Raw genomic sequence first — 27,079 nt, 5'->3', positions numbered from 1 at the left:
TTTTAAATCGTGGCTAATAAAAAATATTAAGCCTTACAATTCTTAACAATCATCCTACTTCTTAGAATGTGAAAATATGTTGTATAAGAGTGTCATACCTCTAGAATATGGCCTGTAAGACTAAAGTGACGAGTTGGAAGAATTTTCTTTTTATAAGAAACCTACGCATATTTTTATTTATTTTATAAATATTTTATTTAAATTAAATTTTTTTTAAAAAAATTTTATTCAAGGACCTTTAATTCTTTACATCGAAAATAAAATATTTTGAATTAAATATTATTGATTTTCAAAAGAAAAATCAACAGCCTACCTCTGAATATTAAATATGTATTTATATTATAAAACTTTTATTAATCTTCAAATACATTTTAAAATATAAAAAAGCAGTATCCGAACACCCTACGCATGTTCTTGTAATAGAAAAATCTAAATTCTATTAACATAAACTACAATTATTACAATAACAATAATCCTTTAGAATTTTATTGTCAAAAGAGTTGATACGTCTAGATTTTTCCGGTAAATCACCCCACTTATAAAATTATGATGACTAAGGTATTAAATAGTTTTTTATATTGGATAAATTTTATACGTTAATATTCATATTAAATTTTTAGTCAGATAAAAAGTTGTCCTTAGGCTACCGAGGAATTTTCATTTATGCATTCAGCATAAAAACTCATATCAAATACTCAAATGGTGTTCAACAATTTTGCTCAGAGCATATCTAAGTGTGTATAAAAGACTTCGGAAATAATATAAAAGATGTAGATTTTGCTTGTTGTACCGATAAATTTCAAGGAGATTGGATTTTGGATAATATGGCAGCACTTATCTATAGACCGATATTATGAAAGGCTTTAATATATGATTATAAGTGGAACGTGTTTTCCAGGTGGACGCTATTTTCACTGATATATCTAAGGCTTTTGATAAAGTAGATCATTTTAGTAGATTTGAAGTGGATACGTTCTTATTTATTAGAGCGCAAATTTTCTGTTAAAATCTCCAATTGCGAATCTTATTCATTTCTAGCTACCTCTGGCTTTCCTCAAGGAACGCATCTGGGTCCTTTGCTCTTTCTTTTATTCACAAATGATTGTGCTTGTCATATTGACTGTTCTATTTTATCATTCGCTGATGACATAAAATTGTTTTCTATTATTAGATCAGTGGAGGATTGTCATCGGCTCCAGTTAAATATTCATAAATTTTATAACTGGTGTTCTTCGAATGGTATCATGTTAAATGTAGAAAAATGTAAACGAATAATGAACAAATAATTTCATTAATTTTAGCTATAGGGTGAATAATTTTATATTAGATAGTGTCGATGAAATAAAGGATTTGGGGATAATTCTTGATAACAGGCTTACTTTTAATCCTCATATCGACCATGTAATTTCAAAGGCGGTATTCTATGCTGGGCTTTATCAAGAGGCAGTCTGCACATTTTTCTGATCCCTATACATTTAAAAGCTTATTTGTCCGTCCTCACCTCGAATATGCTGCTCTTATTTGGATGCCATCGTATAAAAATCATATAAAGCGTATTGAATCTGTCCAGAAGAATATGGTTCGGTTTTGCTTGCGTAAATTTAATTGGGAGTTGAATACCACTGGATACATTGCCAAATGTAAACTTATTGATATTCATAATGTTGCTTCTGTAATGTTTTCTTATGATGGTTTATCTGCGAGAATAAATTGCTCAGAAATTTTGAATTTATATAATATTTACGCCCCAGCACATACTGTCACAAATCGTCGTTTTCTATATCTTGATTCGTATAGAACTAATTATAATTTTTGCGAGCCTATAGTTACTTCTCAATGTTTATTTAACATTTGTTCCTCTGAAATTGATTTTGATTCTAATAGAGAAAAAGTTAGAAGAGATCTCACCAAATTTTTCAATAGTACTTAAGCTTTATTATATTATATACTATATACATATAATGAATTTTGTTTTATTTGTTTAATTTTTTCTTTACTTAATTTTAAGCTGATTTTGTATTTTTTATTCCAAAATCTGTAAGGGTTATTTCCAAGTAGATTGAAATAAAAATAAAAAAAAATAATTTTAAAAATGATTTAAGATTCATGTAAATCATACAACTTAGTTAAGAACTGTTTAACTGCAATTGATCAATTTCGACAAACTTCAATTGCTCTTCTACTACAAAACAAAAAAAATTTTACTCTTGAAATTTCTTCTTGACAATTGAAAAGAGAGTTTTAAGTAGAATCAGAAACTGAAACACTTAAAATTAGATTAAAGATAAATATTAGAATGTTTTAGTTAATGCAGAATGTTAGCATACAAGAAGTCTATATAGTCGAATCATTTCGATGTTTGTCATAAAACATTTAACTCTTTTACGAATAGTCGTCTTGCTCAATTTGATGCCAATAGTCGTCTTGCTCAATATCTATGATGGCAATATAATCCAGTTTTCAGAAAATGAGATCGATAAGAACTTGAAAGGCAAACTGTAATTATAAAAACGAAAAATCTTCATTATACTTGTGCAGACTTGAAGAGCTGAGGCTAAAAACCCGACTAATAATTTTAAAGAAGAATAAAGAGAAATGTGAGAGGCATAAATTACTCACTGATGAAATTAATTGCATTCCATTAAACTTAAAACTATTTTCAAAAAAAAAAAATATTTAAGAAGCACGCTAATTGGCGAGGTACCAATCCTTTTATACAATTAAAAAATTTCACCAAAAAGATTAATTATACTCTAGTTTTATAAAAATTTCGCCATAACCATTAAATAACAGTTAAAATTTAAAGACTCTAAGTATAAATTAATTGAAAACAGTCAACTGCGTATGGTCACTGAACTTAACCGAAAAAAATAATTAAAATTTGTTTAAAAAAAAAAATGTAAGTCTGTACGTCAGACACAGAGCGCGTAAAAATGAACTCTAAAATAAATTGCGGACATTTTGCTTTCAACCAAAAACATTTTCATATTCACAATAAATTTGAATTCCTCTAAATACTTACAGCGATATAAGCTTAAAACCAAATTGATTGTACAATGATCTGAACACAAAAAGTTCACTGCTCCTCAAAAGCAGTACAAAAAAAAAAACAAACTTAGTTTTTTTAGCATTTTTACTTCATGATTATAAAAAAGTGAATGTCAAAAAAAAATTTCAACATTTTGGAAGTTTTTGAAATATTTATGAATGTTTGTATAGTTATTTATGGAGGGCAGAATCGAGTAAAAAATTTATAAACAGTTAAAAAAATTTAAAAAAAAACGGGAACTAAATAAATCGATGCTCAACTAGAGCGAAAGTAATTTTTAGAAAAATAACTTTTAAGTGCCTTTTTTTTTATTTTATTAGGTAGATTTTTTTTTTTTACCCCGTTTTTTCAACTTTTTAATAATTTAGAAAAACAAACTGTAAAATGAAAACAACAATATTTTTTTTAATTAAAATAACGTTTGTGAATATTTTGTTTTTTTTTTTTCAAAACTTTCACGAAATGTTTTCAGTGTTTGTTTTTCATTGTGATAAATATTTAAGTATGTGTGTGTGTATGTGAATTTATATTTCATTTTATTATTACAAATTGTACAGTGCTGTAATAAAGCAAATGTCCATAATAAATCTAATATTAATAATTTGACAAATGTCGCTAAATGTCAAATACAAATTGTCATCTAGTGGCTAATTGAAGAAATACCGCTATTCTCCCGTTCTTAATTTTTCTTTCATTTTTCGTCATTTGTTCAATTTCCAATCGTCATTTTCCAGACAGAATAGCATGGATTTTGTAAGTCGAACAACAAACTATTGTCTTCTTTGGCTCTCATAAAATTCTGACTTTATATAGCCTTGAACGAAATTAAATTTAAACTATATTTAAAATAAATCAACAAATGTTATTGTCAAAACCAAAAATTTCTTACTAAAGACTCTCCTTACCATAAAATACGAATACGTTTTATTGATCGAATCCGTTTGGTTTGCCCCCTTATGAAAGTAAGCTTTAACTTTTGGACTTAAGGCCGCTTTGCTGTCGTAGGGTAGTTTCTAATATATTCTTCTTTCATATTATTGAGCCGAATTTTTTACAGCGAGAATCCCAGTATTTTAATGTCGGTTGAGCTTTTCAATATTCCGAGTCATAGTACGGACTATGGGATGCTTAAGTCATTAACGCCTATGTTGCACGAAATGAATACTTGTATTTGTCGGTTTTTTTTGTAATTCTTTCCCCCCCTCTTTCACTCCTATCTATAAATGGTGACGGTTTTAGTTATAGTAACTGATAGCCATGTTTGTTAACTAAGTCACATTTATTTTGCTTTACTGAATGCTTTTACTAATCAATCGTCTGATGCACAATAATGTTCTGTGTTTTACCTTTCCTTAAATTAAAGTAAATCGGGAACCTTTTAACTTTTGCTTTTATCCCTACACGCAATATTGTTAAAACTACATAAATAAAAGATAATATAAAACACAACTACCCACACAACCACTACATTAAAAAATCTCATAAACACTTTGGATCATACATAGTAATTACTGTGCCTAGGACAACAGACACTTCCAGCTAACTCTCAATTATTTCGTTTTTCTAGAAAACCATATATAAACGAAAATAATTTCGTAAAATGAATTTTCTTTTGGTAAAAGCGAATTGAATAATTGACTTAGTCAAAGAAATTTTATGATAGACCAAAAACGGAATAAAAGAAATTTTCACCAAAAATTAATTATCCTTTTAATTAATAAGAAAATGACGTATACCTACGGTTTGTTTTTTTGTCAACGTGGTTTTGTAGGTGAATTCAAAAAGAAAATTAGAATTTTTTTTTTGAGAATTAAAATGTTAATCAACTTTAACGTTTAATGTGATTATATCAAACACGTCATACGGATTAAGTTAATACTCTAATAAAATCCTTAAAGCATTCAATTTTATAATCTATGACCTTCATTTTATAGGAAATTATAATGATTTTTAGGTTCATGTGCATCGCTTTCCATTATCTGCAGAACTTACGCCATTTATCTTATTCAAAATGGAAGAAATTTTTTAATTTTAGGAAAATTTAGTTGACATTTTAATTGACATGAGTTATTTTAAATATTTTTTTTCAATTAAATTTTTCAAAAGTTTTTTAATTTTGTTCATAAAAAAAATGTTACATAGAACTGTTCCAAATAAATATGCGACATTTCTAAAAAACTTTTCAACGAATATCAACTTAATTATTTTTGCTGTCCTAAATTTATTTTCTTTAATTTTTAATAAAATTTTAAAATAAATATTCATAAAGGACAAAAAAAAATTCTTATTCCAAAATAAGTTGAATTGAGTTCAATCTGTTAGTAAGTTTTAAAATATTTCTATAGAATTAAATTTATATTCTTGGAAATATTCAAAAGGAGGGTCTCAAGAAGACACATTTTTTACGAAAATACATAGGATCGTACAAGTCTTCGTTGCGCTTATAATATTTCTAATATAGAATCCTTGCATCCTTACAATTTACTTGCATTTATTAAATATTTTTGTTGAAATTGTGAAATATTTTCGAATTCTAAACACTAATCTGTACTTGCTTCCTCATTCTTTTTAAGGGAATTTTGTAAAAAAATTACAACGAAAATATAAAGTCAAGAAATTCAACATGTGATAAGTGAAAACCAATAATACTTTTTTGGAATACAACAACCAATTACTTTCAGGAACAGGCAAAAATCTTTCCTTCCATTTCATCAAATTTATTAAACTAGTCAGTAATCTCCAATTTCGTTCTTTCACCTCAACACTTGCAACTTATTGTGTCAGAATATGGTAAATATGGTGGAAATATAACTCATTTAATATTTGCAGCGGCCCTACATCAGTTTATATCATTTTACGGTAATAAATTTATTAGCGAAATTGAAAATTTTAAATCTTAGAATAAAATAAAAACTTCCAAAAATTATTGTTGAAAATACCCAAATTTTAAGCGTAAACACATTATTTAAAATGAAATAAACTAAAAATACCGTAAGCTATTATGGTAAAAATAACTAATTAAAATATGTTAAACAAAATTGTCAAAGGATAAAAGTTTTCGTTTAAAAAAAATGTCAAAGCCTACAATTTAAATAACAAAATATTTGTGGAACACTTGTTTAATTTACACAAAATAAAAAATTTTACATTAAATTCATAAATATATTCTCGGTGTAGTTCATACAACCACCAACTAATTAGAATACCGGAAAAATATCAGAAATTTATACATAAACAACATTCTCAATTACAAATATATTCTGTACATAGTTATGTGTATGGCCTATCAATATTTATTATTTTATAATTAAAAACTAGTTCATGAGCAAAATTTGTATTTTAACAAATTAAAAAATATTGTTGCCAGAATTATTTGATATTGAATTTTTTTTGTTTTAAATTTTAATTTGACTTAATTGAAATAAGTTATGAAATTCGATTGGAATACGTTATACAATGCTTTTAAAAGTTGAAGAAATTTAAAAATTCACAGCATAACCCATGCAACACAAATAAAGAACTAGTTCATATGCACAATTCTCGTCTATAATGAGATTAAAACTCATCCATGTAGCGAACTGTGATTGCGATTTATTTAAAGCAAGTAGAATTGAGAGTTTAAAGAAAAAATGAGATGCGAGAGAAATGAAATCGATTGCAGTCGAAAATACTACAAACTCCGACGTGAAAAACAAATTATTCTCTTAAGTCATAAGAACATGAGAACATTTATATTACAGTCGTTTAAATTCCTTTAGTTCACCAAGATTGATGGACCAATTCCTCCCTATACTTTAACTATTTTTATGAACTTTAACATATTTTGGGCTCATATATGAACATTCAACTTGTACAACTATATTTAAAAATGAAAATGTCCTTTTACAACTTACATTTAATGTTCTCATCTCTCTCAAAGAAAACCTCAACATATTTTTCAAAATTGTAAAATTTCCCCCATACACACACTAAAAAACAAAACCGAAGATAAAATATAATTAAAGCAATATGCTATCAACTTTAAATTAACCTTAAAAAAAAAATTATTTAATTCATATTTAAGGTTTATGTTTTTTTTGTGTTTTTTGGTGGACACCTTCCCAAACCAAGCCAGAAAAGCTTACCAAAAAAAATTTAATACATTCATGTAGAATTCGTTAAAAAATTAAATTCCATTTTCATAAACCTTACAAAAAGTCATCGCGGCATTTGTCACACCCTCATAAAATTTCGGTTTAAAAATTTGTCTGATTTTTTTTTTGTACATTTTCTCTTTTTTCTTCTTTGTTCTTTTTTAACGAGGACAATTCAGTAATTTTGCATGGAAACTCTGATTTGTTTACACGGAAAAATATGGATGGTCAAATTGTATCCTCAAGGATAAAGAGGAAATTTATTTATTTTGTCGTCTTTTTTTTTTTTTGCATGATAATAACGCACATGCAATAACAAAGTGATTTTTAATGAAAAGAAAACAAAATATTAATTAAACGACAGGTGTGAAGAAGGATGGAAAAAAAATCGTTAAATTACTTTGTTTTTTTTTTTCTTTTTTTTTTTTGGAGTTCACATAAACTTAACTGAACAATTTTAAATGATCAAATATCCTCCAAAAATATATATATATAGAAAATTTATGATAATAAATATTACCTACGTATGAATATTAAATGCAACTTAAAGAGTTCAAATTTCGGATTTTTTTTAACATTCATTAAATTTGTTATAAATGGTAATTTGCATAGTTATAGGGGAATAAATAGTTTCCTTGTTAAAAATAAATTGCATATAAAATTATTCATATTTTATGAGCTATTTTGGAAACGAATAAATAGTCGAAAAGATTCTAAATGAGCTTCAGTTTTCGATTCCTGTACTCATGGAAAGAAATGCCTGTTTTGTTCTTTGTGAGTCTTTATCAAATGTTAGTGCCATCGAACATAATCTTAAAGGCCGTATAAGGTCTGCTAGATTCTGCTTCAATTTCATCCTAATATCTCAAATAAAGACCACCACATTGCCAAAACACAACTTTAGGGTTGTAGCCTGACCAGTGTTAAACTCCGGAGAGGAAAATTTCCCTATGTTGTAGCGAATCTTCTACTATTGAGAATAATCTCTTATCAATAGTTGGACCTGATATAACTGCCGGGATGGCAATTTGCTCTCACTGCTTTTTTTATGTGATTTCAGTAATTTATATAAAACTTTTTATTAGAAATTTAAACTAAAACTAATCTTATAGTATAATTTTCCTAAAAAGCACATTGCTTTTTTAGTTTCTAATATTTTGTAACCCACTTAATTTTTTAACCCACTTGTAAACTCATTCACTTTTACAATTTTTGATGTGATCCGGTAACTTGTTAAAGCCTTTCAACTTCGTAGATGTACTTGCTTTAGATGCCTTTGCATGCCCTCTAATTGAATTAATTAGAAAACATTTTTTTAGAATGAAATTTTTATGTCATTTTAATATTTAAATTTAAAATTTACGCTAAAAACTCCTACTTTATTGGATAACTTATTTATTTTTCCCTTTAACAAGATATACGACCAATCTCCACTACTCACAAAATATTACTACTTAAAAATAATTTATGGAAAACAAAATGTTACATAATGTACATAAAAAAACCTACCCGCGCCTAGCTATATGCTTTGTAATTAAAATTATCTAAAACTGCTTGCTTCCTATAAGTACAATGAAAACACAAAAGAATGAATTCATCTACGTAATTTCGTGTAGTGCTTAAATTATAATAGGATTATAATATTGTGTGAATAAATTTTTTTTTTATTAATAAGCAGGGAAAGTGTTAAATATGAAATTTATTTCAAAATAATTATTTAATTAATATTATAATTATAAATATATAAATTAAAAGCACTCACTGTAATAGTTTTCATGGTTCATTTGAATAAAAATAAAAAATTTAATTTTCTGTTTCAGAAATAAAATTTTCACAATAAAATGGATTTTATCTAGTGTAAAATTTGTAACACCTGTTTATTATTTGCAAAACCAGGCAAAAAACAAAACAGAATTGAAAAAAAATTACAGAATTTTGTGAAATTATTAAAAAAAAGAAAGCATTAAAGCACTTGAATTTTTTATGTGCCTAAAATAAAAAATAATCGAATAAGGCCTTGAAAATTTTATATAATAATTAAAAGTGTGACTAATTGATATAATTTTTATTTTTAGGAGGCAGAAATAAAATCAAATGCGCCTAATAATATGCTAAAAAACGACGTAAAAAATTTGCATTGTTCTTTTTCAATTAATTACCACTTCTTCTGCCCCATCAGCGCCCCTACCAGTATGCTGAGACTAGTCTTACCGTATCCCAACAACGGCTTGGTCTTATTCTCATCAACATAAAACCAGCCTATATGTTGCAAGCTCCCGCCTATATGGCTTCGCACCTAATTTTAGTTACCTTATCTATGATGTCAATAAATTCCTACAGCGGCAGACACTCGATTCATTAATTAGGTGAGCACTCCGGCTTATGCAAGACCGTCCGCCATCTCATTACCCAGTATCCAGCTGTGATCAGAGAACGTTCGCATTGCACCGTCGCAAAGTGCAAGCAAAATTGAAAGCGAAATTCAAAAAAATTGCGATAATTCTCTTTCAAAGCCTCAATGAACCTGGCATTTAAAGACTGGTAATTCAAAAATAAGAATAATTTAAAATAGAGGATTTTCAAGTCACTCAACTTTGAGCAGGATTTTTTAATATTGTGCTCAAATTAATATTGCTTAAATTCTTTCCGTGAAATTTCTAGTTGAAATTCCTCGATTTTCTATATAAATTACTTATTACTTTTTTTCTTTATTTTTCTTAAAATATTTTAATGTAATTGTTTTAGAAACAAGCATTATTTCCAGAATTATCCCAATTCTAATTTTATTTTTAATTTTAATTCTACATAGACTTATTATTGTGTTTAAAAAAATAGAAAAAGAGTAAAAATTCCTAAGACTTTTACTGTGCAAAATTCAATTTAATTAAAAAAAACAAATCACTTGAAAGTACAAAATAATTTTTATTAAAAATTAAGTACAAACAATTTAAAACAACAACAGCAAAAAATAGAAAAAGTCGAATTTCTTTAATAAATGCCTTTTATAAAAATATTGTGGGTTGACTAATAAATTAACGCTGATAAGAAAATTTTATTACTAAATGCTGGTGCTTTGAGTAAACAACAAGATGTTTAACTTGGAATACACCGTTGATTCTTTTATTTGATAAACTTATTGCAATATTTGCCACCATTACTCACATAAGCAGTTTCATTTTAAATGAGTGATTTAAAAATTTCAGTATCAATTCACGTGATTCAGCAATTATAACTTATAAGCTGAATTGAAGTTAGGGACATTTGAAATTCTTTAACATTTTTAAAATTTTATACAAAACAAAAAATATTTTCATCCTCTTATTTTTTACTCATTTCTTATTTATAACCTAAATTTTTCTAATAAAAACTTTCATATTTTATAAACTTCATACATTTTGAAAGTTAAAAATAACAAAACACATTAAAAATAATAAAAACTAAAAACTATTGCAGCACAATTTGCTCATTTTTATTATGAACTTTTAAAAAACTTTTTTTCATGTGGCGCTGAGCTATACAAAATGAAAAATATTATTGAAAGGAATTGCCAAATCATTTGATTTATTGAAATAAAAAACCATTCATGTGCATGTCATAACATTTTTATTTTCTCATGCGACTTTAATTATTTTCGGATCGAATAATAATTTAAAGTATACTTGAAAACTTTTATAATGGATAAATTTATAATCCGCAAATCGCAATGATTATACAAATGGAAATGTTTATATTATATTGGAATTTTATTTTTTAAATCTAGATTGTAATAAGAATTCAAGAATTGTAATCAAGCTAGTTATCGAGTTAACTAGGTGGTGAAGAGTCTGCCGTAGCATTAATAATAAGTAATTAATATTAAGTTTAATTTTTATAGTGACCTAACCTTTGATCTGACCACGCTTTGAAACCGAGGTACTTCGGTTAAAGGACCCGATGAACTCAAATTTAAGTTATTGTTATCTATTCCCCCGAAACTTTTTTCATTATACTGAACAAATTATAGAAGCTTTGAGCCTTTAGAAGGATTCTAAGTGCCGAAAACAAAAATATGAGCTACATTCAATTCTGAAATACTCAAAAATTCAGTAAACAAATCTTTACATTGTAACAACCTCGTGTTGTTCCGGTTTCCTGTTACATTATATATTTATTCATAGCATTATTTCATAGTTTGTCATTTAACTGCATGATTATTAACTATACACGTAAATTTTTCTTTCAAGCTTATCGTTGTAAAATGCTTGTTAAACTCTGAGAATAATACAAACATCTTCACGTTGTTATTGTTTGTATTTGAGTACATTTGAGGATTACAGATGGACCTTACTGTTGATCTGGACATTGCGTTGGTGGCTAGGCGGAGCCCCCACTGTCTTACTTCTAAGTTCAATTGAAGTCAACTTTATTGCAATAGACAATATTTAATTAATATTTCGTGATTGTAGGTTTCAAAGATGATCGAATCGATCGCATGTAAATAAAGTATGTAGTCATCTCGATTAATAAGCAAGAGCAATGTAAAAAGCAGCTTGCTAATTATATCTTCATACCTCCGTAGCTCAGTTGGTAAAGCGTCCATTTAAAAAGCGATAAGGCACTGTATACGAGTCCAGTTGGGGGAGAAAAATTTCTTCAAGTTTCTTGCCTTACCTCGAACTTTCGCCTTACGCCACCCTTCTGTTCTGCATTTATTTGGTGAAATTTTCATTATTTATTTTAAGAAATCTTCAGAATAATAAAAACTAAACTTTCTCTTCTATTTAAAATTATTTTTAAATTAAGATGGCACTTGAAAAGCACTTGTGTTTTTTGAAATTTTAATCGCGAATTTTTATATTTCACTTTAATAAAGCGATTAAAGAACTCGCCAATTAAAGTCTGAGAAACTACATATATGTATAGTACTGCAAGAAACAACCATACATTTAAATAATGAAAAGCATTATTTTAAAAAATTTTTCCACATAATTGGCATTTATTAAAAATGTATAACATTTTCTTAATATCCCATTATTCCACTTAAAAGAACAAAATGCCTAAAGTTTTAATATTAATCTAGAAAATACCAAATATTTTATTTATGCATAAAGTCCCAAACCAACATAAAAATTTTTAAAATAAATAAAAAATAAATTTCACATACGTACACACTCATGTGTTTGTTTATAGATGAATTAAATTTATTGCCAAAAATTTCATATTTACACACACACACACACACACATGATTTTTTGTTTTTTATTAAAAAAAAATTTATTTGTAAATTTTCATATGTGAAATGCCAAATTTCATATGATAAGTTTGACTGCATAAACTTCCACATTGAAAATAAAAAATGCTGGCCTTGATGTTAAAAAAAAAATATTGATTTAAAACAATTTTAATATTTTTGAAGAATTTTTAACATAATTTGTGAAAATAAAATAATATTTGCCATCTTATATTTTGAAGATAAAAATAAAAAGGACGTTTTTGACATGAATTTCATTTTTCCATTTTTTTCCAACTATGCTTTTATTTTAATAAGGATTGCAAGTACTCGTTTCGTATCTCATTATTTTGGATATTTTTTTTTTTAAACACGAACAACACTGGAGTTTCACGCTCCAATTTTCACCCTACTTGAGTTCTATTTTACGATCATATTTAATTATAATTTTTTTTATTAAAAAATTTAAAATAAAATCTTCATTTAATAGGTTTAATTATACTGTAATGTTAACAGCTTTTTTCGACTTTTAATTTAGTTAGGCCTCTGCATATCAGCACTCTTTCAATGTCATTAATTGGAATTTCATGCAATCCAACTTTCCATGGACAATTTTTTAAATAATAAATTAAGAAGTGTAACATTTTTACAAAATTGTTATCTTTGCTCTATTCACAGTTGTCCTTCTTTAATTACAACTTATTCAATTTAAAATTAATAAATTGTCCGAAAACAAATTTTTAATTGCAAATTCAAAAAAAAAATTAAAATGATGGGCAAGAACTCATATTACAAAATTTTTTTATTATGCTTCTTTTATATTAAGTTTTCTTAGAATTTCATGCATTAAAAATTTCGGCCAAAAACTTTTACGGTATTCTTTGGAGAAATTTTTATTTAAAAAAAAAGTAAATTTGTTCTTTTATATGCAAAAAAATTTCAAGTAAATAAAAAATTAAAATATTAGAAATTTTTATTTCAGACAAGCATAGAATTTGATTGAATTTAAAATATGAACAAGTCCCTAAAGACCATTACTATGAGAGATCAAATAAAATTTAAGTAACATTCAAAAAAATCAAATTAAAGAAGTTTTTGCCCAGCCTAAAAGATTTCATTATTCGAAAATTCAATTCTAAAATTAATCTACTGATTGCAGTGAATTCCGAAATTAATTTTAATATTTTATCTAAATTGAAATAACACAATCTAGCTCCTTAGGTCTGGGACTGGCAAATACAGAAGAAAATCTATCAGGATGCCAAAATAATATATGATTGCATAGAGCATCATAAACTGACTGTTATTGTAGATAAAACGTTGATTAAATAAATCAGACAATAATTTGATTATTTATTATGACACGCTAGTCACCTCCCTAGTTAAAACTCTATGACGCAATGAAACTAGGGCATGATATCATGTACTAACCTTATGCTTTTCACTAGGATTGAAAAAGGTAAAGAAAAAAAAATATGATAGTATACTTATTGAAAATGTAGTAAGCGTATATTTAGGAATACAAATATTTGTTAACAATCTAACTTTGGCTCTTCAAAAGTTGGAAAATATCAGGAATTTTTGCCTTATAAACTAACGTGTACGTGTATTTTAAGGAAACGAGGCGACCGACGGGTTGGCATAAAAGGGGGCAATCATACATCTTCTTAGGCCGGAGCCCTTCTGCGGAATTGGATCACATACGATTCGAGGAGAATTAAGGAAGGAAATGGTGAGGCGGCGTTCGGAGACCTGGACAGGCGTTCCAAGGCTTCGACAAGCCAAGAAGCTTCCGGGAAGTTATGACCAGGGGCGCTTTAAGAAAATAATGGGGTTCGGTAGGAATCAGGTGAGATTTCTCACCGGTATCTTGACATTGTAGGTTTAGTGGTCATCTTAGAAGGTTTGACCTAAAAAGTCAAAATTTTTATAGGTTTTGTGGGTAGGACAAGGAGTCCACATCTTCTTAGAGAATGCGGGGCCCCCGCGCGCTAGAAAATGAAGGTACTGGGAAACTACGTGCTCACTGCGGCGAAGCTATGGTCTACCGGCCCTTCAAACTTGTTCGAGGAGGTATTATAGATATTTGTCCCACGCCTAGTTGGGTAGCACAATAGATCTATAGTTTCCGGTCGCGGTACAGTGTTACCTCTTTGCAATCTACAATGTGTAGCTTCTAAATTAAAACTTCAATTTTATTATAGCAAACTGTATGCAAATGTTTAAATCTTATTCCAAATTTTTTTATTCAGCAAATTACTTCGTCTTATTATCTTTTATTTTCGAAAGCAAAATCACACTTTTAATTAGTAAATTTAAAATCAAAATGTAAATCGGAGTTAGAGTCAACATTAACATTATATAATGGAGTTTCCATAACTCGAGTCTCTACAACTCGAGATACTGTAGCCTGTCCATGCGACTTCGAGCTATAGAGATCTCACAGGTTTTTAAAATAAATTTTTTTTTAAATCATCCATTAAATAAATTAATAAAATTAATTCAAATGATTTGTAATTTTGAAATTAAAAAATATCTTTTACCATTTTTTAATATTAAATGAATTTTAAAATTTCGTAACAAAAGACATACACTAAAACAACAACCACGCATACATACTTAATTAGCATTTATACTTAAACTCTAATAATATTTTAATTAATTAAAAATAAAAAAAATATATTCGAAATTTTAAATTTTATTTATTTTTATAGCAATTACGAAAAATAATTTATTCAATAAAATTAATTTTCAATCTTTAGATCTTATTAAAATTAAAATTAAAATTTTGTTAGAATTTTCTTATATGAAATCAAAAGAAAATCAAAATAGACGAAAAAGATTTTCTCTTTTATCCTTGAACCTAATAATAAAATAAGGATTTATTCAAATAAAAATGTACAAGTATTACGCAATTATATAGAAAATGAAATTTTCTTATATTTTAAAAATAATTATTTTGATTAGAATTTTATTAAAAACTTTTCTGGTTTTTTCCTATTTTTTTTTTCTATCTCAACTTTAAAATAAATTTTATTCTTTTATAGATCGCGGCAATTTAAATTTTTCTTTTTTTTTTGTTATTTTTATATAATTTGTTAATAAGTGATTCGAAAGTTTTCCATCTTATTCCCGTTTTGTCTATAATTATGTATAGATTATACATAGACCCTTATATACATACATAGGTACATTTTATATTTTCATAAAATTTAATTTCTATTTAATTTTATTTACTTTTAAAATAAGAATTTTTCATTTAAAAGATTATACAAAATTTTAAATAAAGAGCGAGCGAGAGAGAGAGTGAAAGAGAGAAAGAGAGGCATTGAAAGAAAAAAATAAAGGATTTTTTTTACGAATTTCTAATTTGATAATTTTCTTTAATATTTAAATTTTAATGTAAACACACATTTAAATAAATGCTACCTACAAATGTATATATATATATATACACGTAAGTCTGTACTGAGATCTTCTATATTTAGAGAATAATTTAATTCTGACAATTTAAAATAAACACAAAAGTACAAACAAAAATGAAAAATTCAGTTACTATTTCTCTTTTCTTTGTCTTCAGCACAATTATGTGTTATGTAAAAATAGAGTATGCTCTCACTTGTGAAATAAATATTCATCAAATCATCATTGTTTCTCCACTCTCTTCATTCTTGTTTTATAATACAAAACAGCTACCAACCCACCACTACCTCCACCACACAATTAAAGTACACAATAATATTCAGTTTTAATGAACACAAAATTTATTAAATGAAAAATCATTAGTGTTGAATAATGGTTGCCTAATTTCTAATTTTGTGAAAATACGAGAAAAAAAATTTAAAATCTCCTGAAGTGTTTCGATTTTTTTTTTCGGTTTTTTCTTGTAATTTTAAAAACATTTCAAAAATTAAATTTTCATAATAATTCAGAAAAATTTATTTAAAATATGTGAATTTTTTATGCATTGCAAAAAATTTCCATGATGTAGACTCCATTTTTCACTGCCACCACACTACAAAAACTATGTAATTTTTAAGGACTCAAAAATTATGTGTGTAAAAATGGCAAATTATGAAATATTTTATTAAAGTTTTTAATAAAAGAAAATTTCTTAATATAGTTGACAACATCAACTTTAAGATACTATAGTAAAATTATTTTCACATTTTGTATAAGAGCAAAAAACGCAATATTATCAACATTTTGGAATTAGCATGACTTGTTCTTAAATTATGTTTAAAATTTAAATTGAGAAAAAACAGAAATGGCTCTTCGTTCGCGATATTCAAAGAATAACAAAAACTGGCGACTTAGTGCAAAAATTATTGAGTTAACACCAAAATTTGCCGAATTAATATCGAAATTGTCAAATAAATACGAAAATTACCGATTATTTACGAAAATATTCGATTTATCACCAGTTCACTACTTTTCAAATTTAAATGGTGTAAGTCAAATATGAAATAAGGTGAATTAGTAAAAGTATGAACAGGAAAAGCCATAATCGTTAGTCCTTAGTATATTTTACTAAAAAAACTCAACATAACTCTCACTTTCCTCTCTCAATTGTCAAGTATTATATTAGAAAATCTTTTCTGTAAACATCTGTACGAATATGAGAGCAAAGAGAATTGGTTGAAAAACTTGAAAGTATTTCTAAATTAACATAAAATATTCCCTAATATTATAATTGAAATTCGAAATACAATATACCTTTTCTAATATACATAATATACACATGTATACACCTTAATATATTATAAATGTAAAAAATTGTAAAAAAAAATTTATAAATCTTTTTATAATAATTGAATTCTAAAGTATCATGTAGCTTGTAATAAACGAACAACATTAATCAAAAATTAAAATTCCTATGCGTTCCCCTCCCGCAATGGTGTGTTTTTCACAAATTTTCTTGAATTTTTGATTTTCTTAAATAAATTATACAACACTTGTATATTTATGAAAAAAAAATGCCTAATTATAGATTCTTAAATTACATTTTCTGCATCATCATTATGCTGGTGTTCACAGGACACTCCCCTACATATATTGCTATTTTATTTAACGTGGTTCCTCAATATTAAATAGCGAGAAAATTTAAATGAAATTTATTTTATAAATTTTTAATAGAAATCTAACTTTCTCTTGTCTCTTAAATTTTTAATTTCTCAATTTGATTTAAAAAGAAATTGAATGCTAAATATGAATTGTCTTCAATTTAACCTATTCTCTCCCATTGTATTCATATTGGTCCATATTCTGTAATGCATGAATTGCCGTGTCGTTAAGTGCCAGTTATGCTTATATTCCATTTGCAGTATTGTAGGAAATAATGAGTTAAAGAATTCTCATAATTACACTGACTGTGAATTCCCCAACTATACTTATGTATCCCACAGATAAATGGAACAAAAGTAAAAAATTTTAAACTCCGATTTTATTACAAAGGAACAACAATGGATAAATTACTTATTGTATAAATTAAAAAAAAAAATAAATATTTCCTCCTCCCCCTCCCCGATCAACACAATGTTTTACTTTTAATTAAATAAGTATGAATTTCTATTAAAATATTTACATATATATTTGTGTGTACCTTAATTATGTATATGAAATTTACAATATTCTCATATATAATTTATGTATATTATGTAATACAGACATACTTATGCATAAATTAATTTTGAACTAACAAACAAAACCCTTTTCATATAAAATAGGTTAAGTACGTGTTTGCATAACTTTAAAATTAATATAAATTACACACAATAGCTATGCTACAATTTTACAAATTATATTTTGTTTGCTAAAAGTTTTAAGCAGCTCCTTATTTTCTATACAAATTCGAAATTATTAACAATGTAAACATAAAGTAGATACGATTATCATATTGTTCTCTATATAAAATGTTTGCTGTGTGCCTATTTATTTTGTAAATAAAACAATTTAATGATTTATTTGCTATTTAATTTTTTGAAACAATAATTTCAAGTACATACATAATATAATACAAAAAAATTACAAGAATGAAACAATAAAAGAAAAATTTTAATATTTTATTTGATTTACTCAAATAAAATACAATTTATATTTACATTATATACACTCTATGTATGTGTGTGTGTATACTTTCTTGTGTTGAAGTTTAAATTTACGCACAATTTTATACAAACTAATTTTTCACTTGAAATGATTTCGAAAAATAAACAACGATACAGAAAATTTTGTAAATAAAATGAAAAACTAAATTTTATTCGAATACACATGCAAAATTAGAACATGAAATATCGGAATATTTTTAACCCATTGTGAAAATAAATCAATTTAATTTTTCAGCACACTTGTGATTTAAAAGATGCACAACATTTTTCTTTAATAAAAAACATAAATTTCAGAATAGGGCCACTACTTACATTAAATGTGAAATTCATGTAAAATAATCATATAAGAAAGTCGTGAAGTTCTGAAGCTATTAAAAAACAAATTATACTTTGTGCTCTCCTAGGCTAATCCGCGTACTATATTTTCCTATTTGAACGCCAGTGACTGTCACATCTTATGGTGATAGAGAGATCATTTCAAAGCGAAGCAATCATGCCAAAGAAGGACAAATGCCTCTTGCGGCATGAGTTGCAACAAATGTTAACCACTCGCGACCCAGAAAACCTACTCCTGAAAATTTTGCCCTTGAGATAATTGGGAAAATCCCCATCGATATTTGTGTTGATGAACCTGATACAGCAGTAGTTTTGAAACTCATTGAAAGAACAGCCTAAATTAAATAATATTCTTTTATCATTCGATACTATATCTCCCATAGCCGATACAGCATCTTCCATAAACTATACGGCATCTCCTATAAACGTATTTAGTCTTATTTTTCATAAACATTCTTTGTCAATCAAGATTTTAAAAGCCTGTAATGAAAAATAATCAAAAAATTTTTACATTTTATTTTAATATGAGTGAGATCTTACGTATATTTTGGAAATTTTGAATTTTTTAGTAAAGACCGAGATAGAGAAACAAGTTCAAATATGAAATATCAAACTCTTAACTATGCAGGTGTAATTTAAACATTGCACTATAGAAAATGTAATCTAGGGCGTTCTTTAATCTAAAAATATTAAAATTCTAATAGTGAAAACAAAAAGAATACACGCCAGTTTGGCGATTAATAAATTTTCAATTCCATAATTAAACATTCAATTTTAACTTCAATTTATTAAAAATATGACAAGAACAAAATTTAACATTCTCTCATTTTTAAATTATTAAAATAGAATATTTTATTATTAGAATATTAAATTGAATTGAATTGTGCCTGCTAAGAGACGCCATTATACAATTTTAAAATTATTTCCTGTTCACCAATTAAAAAAAATATTTTACAAATGTACGTGTGTGTTGTGTGTAAGTTTGGTGACCATTATTTACTCTTTTATATTTAAACATATTATGTATTTATTATTTATAGATTATTGATCAAAAAATAAACGTAAATTATTAAATAAAACAATGAAAATTGCAAAAATAAAGCAATATAAAATAAAAATGCATTAAAAGCAAACATACAAGTAGTACAAACGATAAAAATAAAATGTTACAAAAGTATTCCGCCGAAAAACAAAAAGGATATTCTTTATTCATCCTTGAATGTATACCTTTAATCTCTTATATGCATTGTTTGATTGTTTAATCCACATTTTGTTTTCTGGTATACTTTTTAAAGCAATATAAAATAATAAGAAAAAAAAATTAAAAATCACCACAAAATGTTAACGAAATGAAAATAATAAAAAAAAATTAAATTTTATTTTCCAGTTTGTAACCAATTCTCCCGTGGCGTTTACTCGATGTTGGGCGCCGTTTCACCTGATTCATTTGATACATTACATTCGTATAGTAACACCTTTCAAATGCCATTTGTAACTCCATGGTTCCCGGAGAAGGTAAGCATTAAAAAATATATAAAAAAAAAAAATTTTTTTAAGTATTTTTTTGATTATTTTTTTTTTTTTTCTTTTTACCTTTTATTTGTTGCCACTTTATGCATTCCTTTTATTTCAACGAAAATACTTGCATATAGGTTTATAAATATGTCCTTTATTTTTATTCACAGAGTGGTATAGTTTAATTCAAATAGAAGCAATTAAAAAAAATCTAACAATTTAAATTTTCAAAAATTCAAAGGGCTCTTAATGCAATGGTCAGTACTCCATGAACAGGCAAACGAAAATTTCATAACTAAAATTTCGCACAATTTTTAAAAATTTCGCTCGTGATCAATGTAAGGTTATAATATAAAAGGCTATATTAATTTGGCTTATTATGGCGACCATGTATAAGAATTTATTGTGTCACGGCCCGCTGAATGTAGAAAATGCCCCTACAACACCCATTAGAAATCCACCGCTCTAATGAACTCGAGAACTTGTGAGACCCTAAAACTCGCAACTCCGCTGCTATGAGATTGAGGTCTCTCAGTATTTTTCTTCTCCTATGATCGAGTGGATCACACTCTTCCAGAAGGTGTACTCATCTTTTCCACAGAATCTGCAAGAGTCTTCGTTTTCCAAGCCCAACCTTATGGACTACCCTCTACGTTTGCTGTAACCCAACAAGCCCCAGTAAGAATTTTCAACAGATTCTTGCCCATATCTAAATTTCTTGAACCGCTTTTAATCATAATCACCCAAAAGCTCCTTGGTCTGCCGCAACCCTAGAAAACTTCTGCAACGCTCCGACCGCCTCCTCAATGATTCTTTCTAAGTTCCATAATCATTTAAAAAGGAACATCTACTTTTTTCCAAACACTCTGTATTATGTATGTATGTATATAATGTATGTGAAATTTTGCAATTTTTATATTATTTGAATATTGAATTGAAAATGAACCGGAAAAGGAAAAGAATTAAAATTAAAAAATAAAATCCTCAATTCGATATTGAAATAAAAAGGATATTCGATTCTCATAAAATTTAATTAAATTTTTTTTTAAGTTCAACATTTTTGTTTTGTTTTTTTTAATGCTCTTGTACATACACTCTATTCGCCTCTCTTATATAATATTGATGCCGAGATATTTACAAAGAAAGTTTTACACTAAATTTTAAGTTATTAATAAAGAAAATTATTTTCGTTTTTGAATTTTCGTTCTTTTGTTTCTGTACTTTTTCCTTCAATTTTTATTAAATTTTGAGTATTTCAAAAATTTTATTTACGTATTTAATATTTTTCCTTTTACCTTTTATTTATTGTACAATTTTCAAATTAAATTAATAAATAAAAAGTTTTTGAAATAAAAATTTAATTTCTTTGTTTTTATATTGAAATTTACTTTGTTATGTGTGTGTATAGGTATTGACACCATCATCAGGATTTCTCGATTATGCTATTAGCATGAGACCGGATTATCATCAAGCTATTATCGATACGATTCAATTTTATGGATGGAGAAAAATAATTTATTTATATGATTCCCATGATGGTAAGTTACAAAATTTTATTTGTCTGCATTTTTTATCGTCTTTATCGTATATACCCCCCCCCCCCCACCCCCCGTTTTTTTTTTTGACTTAAAAAATTAAAGAGAGATTTGAGTTTAAAATGAGCAAAAAAAAAAAAAAAGGAGTACAACCATAAAAGTTTTTACTCTCTTTTTAATTTTTTGTTAAGAAAAACTATAAAAATTTGGTTTTAATCGATTCTTTTTATTGTAATATCGATGATTGAAAATTATTGCATTTATCGGAATTGTTAATATCAAAAAATATAATTGAAACTTAATATGTACTCAATTTCAATATAATTTTAATAGTTTATATGATAATTTTTATGATCAAAAATATTTTCTCTTCTCTTTTTGAATACATTTTCTCTCCTTGAATTTTTCATTTATTCTGTTTGTTCCATTCGGATTCTGGAAACCTAGAGGGAGAGAGCAAGAAAAAAACCCATTAAATTTTATTTATTTTTTATATTTTAACGTTTTGCTCACCCTTATAACTTTTAATGACGACACAAATGTATATATACTTTTATGTATATCATAGGTATTTACTGACGGCAATATCATTTGCATTTGAAAGAGCTGTAAGGCTATTTCAATGAAAGTTATTTTATTGTAAGCATCTACTTATGTACCATCTATACAAATCAAAATCATTTAAATTGATTGAAATTTTACTTTTGAAATAATTGTGTGAATAAATTTTAAAAATTGGAGAAGGTTTTCAATTGAAAATTTTTGAAAAAACCATTTTTTATTACTTCCTTTTTACAAATACGCAAATACTAATACATTTAAATTGACAAAATACTGAATAACAGTGACTATATTAAATTTGACTAATTTGTCATTCAATTTAATTACAAACTCTATTATAAATTTAAAGTGTTTGAACAAATATGGACCCAAATTTTTTGAAAATAATTAGTATATTTATAACATTAAAAATTAAATGCATAATTCATTTGATTAATTTGGTATTCAATTGCAATTCAAAAATTTTCCACATATATATGAAATATTGTAAATTTGCAATTTAAATTTTTAATAACTAGTTTTACAAAAATTTAAATATACAGATTGTACTTTGTATGATTGTAAACAATAATTTTAAATGCTTGTAATTAAAAATATTTTTGTTTATATTCCAAACTTTTGAATTTTACTCTGTAATTATTTCGAAATTCCTATATGTATAACATTGTCAAGTATTAATTAGAAAATAAATTTTTGAGTAAATTTTTAGAACTATACTGAATAAATATTGCAATTTTGAGATATTTTTTGTAAAAAAGTCCCATTATGTGCTCTTATATATATTTCTTGCGCTATATATACGTTGCCTTTCTTCTTTCTAAGCATAACAATTGCCTGTGGCCCAAAGTTTTTGCACCGATTCTCTTCATTTCGATCTTGCGCCAAAATGGTGTAATTAGTTCCATACTTCTCTAATCAGCCGATACCATGTCCAACCACCCACTTTTTGGTCTGCCCTGGTTCTCATGCGAAAAATATGACCTTATGATATTTTCGTCCGTCTTGCCAAGAATATGACCCTTCACCTAATTCTTTCCATATATATCCTGTACAACAGTATATTTTCTATGCTATTAATCCAAGATTTTATATCCAAAATATCTTTTTATCTGAATAGTATAGCCAATCAAACTAATCCTTGTATGTTTAACTTCATTAAAAAACTTTTTTAATTTTAAAATTTCAAACAGTCATTGGATTTAATTTCTTACAAACCGATCTCAATTTTTTCTTATCTTGTAGATTATCTTTGATGTCTGTTATCAGTACTGCGTCGTCGACATAGCAAATCAAATTCAGTTCGATATCACCAATTCTATAACCACGTCCCCCTCATTTACAGTGTTAATAATCTCGTCCATAATAATGTTAAACAGTATTAGACTAAAACTATCCTCTTACCGAATGCCTATCGCATTAGTTTTCACTATATAGGAATTGTGAACAAGACAACAACGTCGTAACACCATAATATGTCCTATGGTTGCTTACATTGGCGGTGTCTATAGCTGCATTATTATATATAAATCGCAAAAATATTCTGCCCAAGTTTCAATTCTTATATTGGAAAATTACGGGTATTCGCTTAATTGCTTTCTTTTTTTTTTTTTTGTTTCCGTCTTCACTCCTAGGAGGAGTATAGGGCTAGTGCATAATATCTATCTGCCTTAGTTTCTATAGTCATAGAGAGTTAGCTAGGTAGGTGACTAGCCTACCGTAGTTTTTTATTTATATTAAATATTTCAGTTTATAATCTTTACTGTTTATTTTTCTTAGTCTTTAGTATCGAATATTATCGAATATTATGAATATTTGAAAATTACTTGTATAATATTTATTAGTATTGCATATTAAGTTATATAATATTGAATATAATTTTTATAGTAACCTGACCGGGGTTTGAACCCGAGACCCTTCGGTTAAAGGGCCGGTGCCATAACCATTGCACCAATGGATGTGAATGGCTTTCTTACGAATGAAGTTTTCAAAAAATGGCATACTTTTGAAGCTTTATATTTTATAGATGTTATTGGGAGAATGTTGAAATTTTCATGGAATAAATGAGAAATTTTAATTGAGACTTGATTTGATCGTGTTCTAACATTATTTTCTAGCACACAACCGCCGCCGCACCAAACCGTTGTATGAAATACAGCTGTATCGTTGTATGAATCGGCTGTACTTCTTAAGAAAACTATTATTTTTCTATTACAATTATAGGTTCAGTACACAAACAAATTATAAAAAACTTAGAACACAAAATTTTCGTAATAATTTTTATAAAATATAAAAAAATTTACGAGCTGAAAATTTTTTTCATTTTCCTACCTTATTATCACAAAATCCACAACCATCAATTTTAGAAATTAAAACTAAAACAAAATATGTGTGTGTATGGGCTTTTATCATCCGATTTATCATTTGATTTATAATTTTTTCGAATTTATCTTTTTTATTTATTAATACGCAATGACCTAATTAATTCTGCACTTTTTTTTGCCATATACATATATGTAGGTAGGCAGGTACTATAAAATGTATTAAATTTATAAAATCCAAATTAAAATATAACCTTATTATTATATTTTAATTAAAATTTTCATCATTCAATTTTTAATTAAGTGATAAAACTATACTCATAATCCTTTTTTGATTGAAATTTAAAAAAAAAATGAAAAAAAAAAGTTGTTAATTAGAGGCAATTTTTTTACATATAAAATGTACGCATAAAGTAAATTGAAATTGATAGATCGAATTACTAGTATACGGAAAGATTATTAATAAAACAAAATTTCGATAGCAAGTATTAAATTTCATCAAGAGTTGATTTTTATAATTCTGTATAATTAAACTTAAAATATTTATGATATTTACTGAGTAGCACGAATATAATTTAATTTTAAAATGGCGAAATTATGTTTTTTTTTATTAACCCTTACATACTCATACAATATGTTAAATTGCACCGAAAAAAACTTATACAGTCAAACTAACATCCATGTTGGATCCCTCTCTATAATGAACTTTCGAACTCATTACTAGTTCTTCTTATGTTGAAATCCTTGTTTCTCAACTTATTTTTTATGTACGGTATTGTACGGTATAATAATATTGACTTCCAACTATGTCAATACATACTCCGCAGTCAGTTAATAATCCATTTTCGCTTTGTAACTTGTCACAAAATTCCAAATCATATTGAGCTTACACTCAAAAAAATTTTTATTTTATTTCTTCCAAGTCAGTTAATTGCAATCAACACCTTAACCTTCTTAAGGTGTTATGCCATGAAAAATTAGAAAATTATATGAAAAAATAAACATTAATTTCTTATATTGGTTTATAAGAGTAATGAAGAGAATTAATTATTAATATTGATTTTACATGTAAATCCCGGACTTGTCCCAGACTCTTTAAAAATTTTCAATTCGTTTGAATACACTTTTTGTTTCCAGAACCAAATAAATTTTTATTATGATGAACTTGAAATTTTTATCTTATATTTAATATTTTTATTAACTTAAGACCAATGTTTGCCCTTCACATTTGAACTACTCTTGATTAAATTGAAAATCCTTCTAACAAAAATTATTACAAAAAACCACATATCATTTTTATGGTTCCCAATATTTTTTTCTTGTTTATCCGAAAATTTCAAAGTCAAAAAAAAAAATTTTTTTAAAGATTGTACAAAATTAATAATCTACACCAACTTTTAAAGCATTTTGTACACAAACAATAGCATAATATTTAATCCTCCTCGTTTTGCCTTAAATATTTAAAAATATTCAAATAAAAACTCTTTGAAGTGTTAAAAGCCATAACTTAAATTAAAATTTTTACATTTTACTTTAATACTTTTTAGAGTCTTATAGTTTAATAATCTCTATATAAAATTTAAAATAAAAAAAAAACAAATTTTTTTTATAATCTCTTCCAATTCATATAAAAAAAGCCTTGAAAATTTATTATACAATATCAAAAAAATCCTACACACATAACCACACACACACACGTGCACAATACACAAGTAAAACAAATACTATTTATAACAATTTTTTTTTTAGTTTGTTTCCATGTATTTTAATAATTCATTCCAAAATGAATTCAAACTGTTTATGCATTGGTGTGGTCGACTTTATAAATATTAATGTTGAGCACACAAAAACAAAAATAATGAAAAATTAAAAATACACTCAGAAAAGATTTATAATCAAAAATTATGTAAATAAAATTCAAATTTCTTAATTAAAACGATTTTTTATGACGTACGAACTGAACTATGAAAACCAATCCTATTACATCATGTAATTTTTTTTTTAAAAAATAAAAAATATTATTGGAAAGGATCAGAAATCATCGTTTTAAAAAATTATAAACCAACTTAATAAATTGTAGTGTATTTTTGTAATGTTTTTGTATTAATTTTCAAATTTTCTACTTCCCATTATTTTATTTTGTTGAATATAGTTCACATGCCCTCCAACTCCCGGCCTCGCGTACATTACACGTTTCTATATAAAAAAGAAATTTAAATATACAAAAAATAAATTCATGAACAATTTTTTTTTTTTGAACAAAACAACACACAAAAAAAAATCGAAAAAGAATCAATAAAAATTAATTAATTTTTG

General features: G+C 26.3%; 1 protein-coding gene across 2 annotated transcripts in view; it reads left to right on the top strand.

The window, feature by feature from the left end:
- The window catches only part of LOC129614742 (glutamate receptor 1), a 102,252-nt gene that overhangs the window by 1,589 nt on the left and 73,584 nt on the right, over positions 1–27,079 (top strand). For both annotated transcript variants that reach the window (XM_055529591.1, XM_055529590.1), the window contains exons 2-3: positions 20,222–20,349; positions 21,758–21,887. In XM_055529591.1, the coding sequence (XP_055385566.1) occupies positions 20,222–20,349; positions 21,758–21,887 (258 nt within the window). The remainder of the gene's footprint in view (positions 1–20,221; positions 20,350–21,757; positions 21,888–27,079) is intronic.

Source organism: Condylostylus longicornis, unplaced genomic scaffold (genome assembly GCF_029603195.1).
Source record: "Condylostylus longicornis isolate FDR11 unplaced genomic scaffold, ASM2960319v2 ptg000119l, whole genome shotgun sequence".
Classification (NCBI taxonomy): Eukaryota; Metazoa; Arthropoda; class Insecta; order Diptera; family Dolichopodidae; genus Condylostylus; species Condylostylus longicornis.
This window is presented reverse-complemented; position numbering and strand designations above follow the sequence as displayed.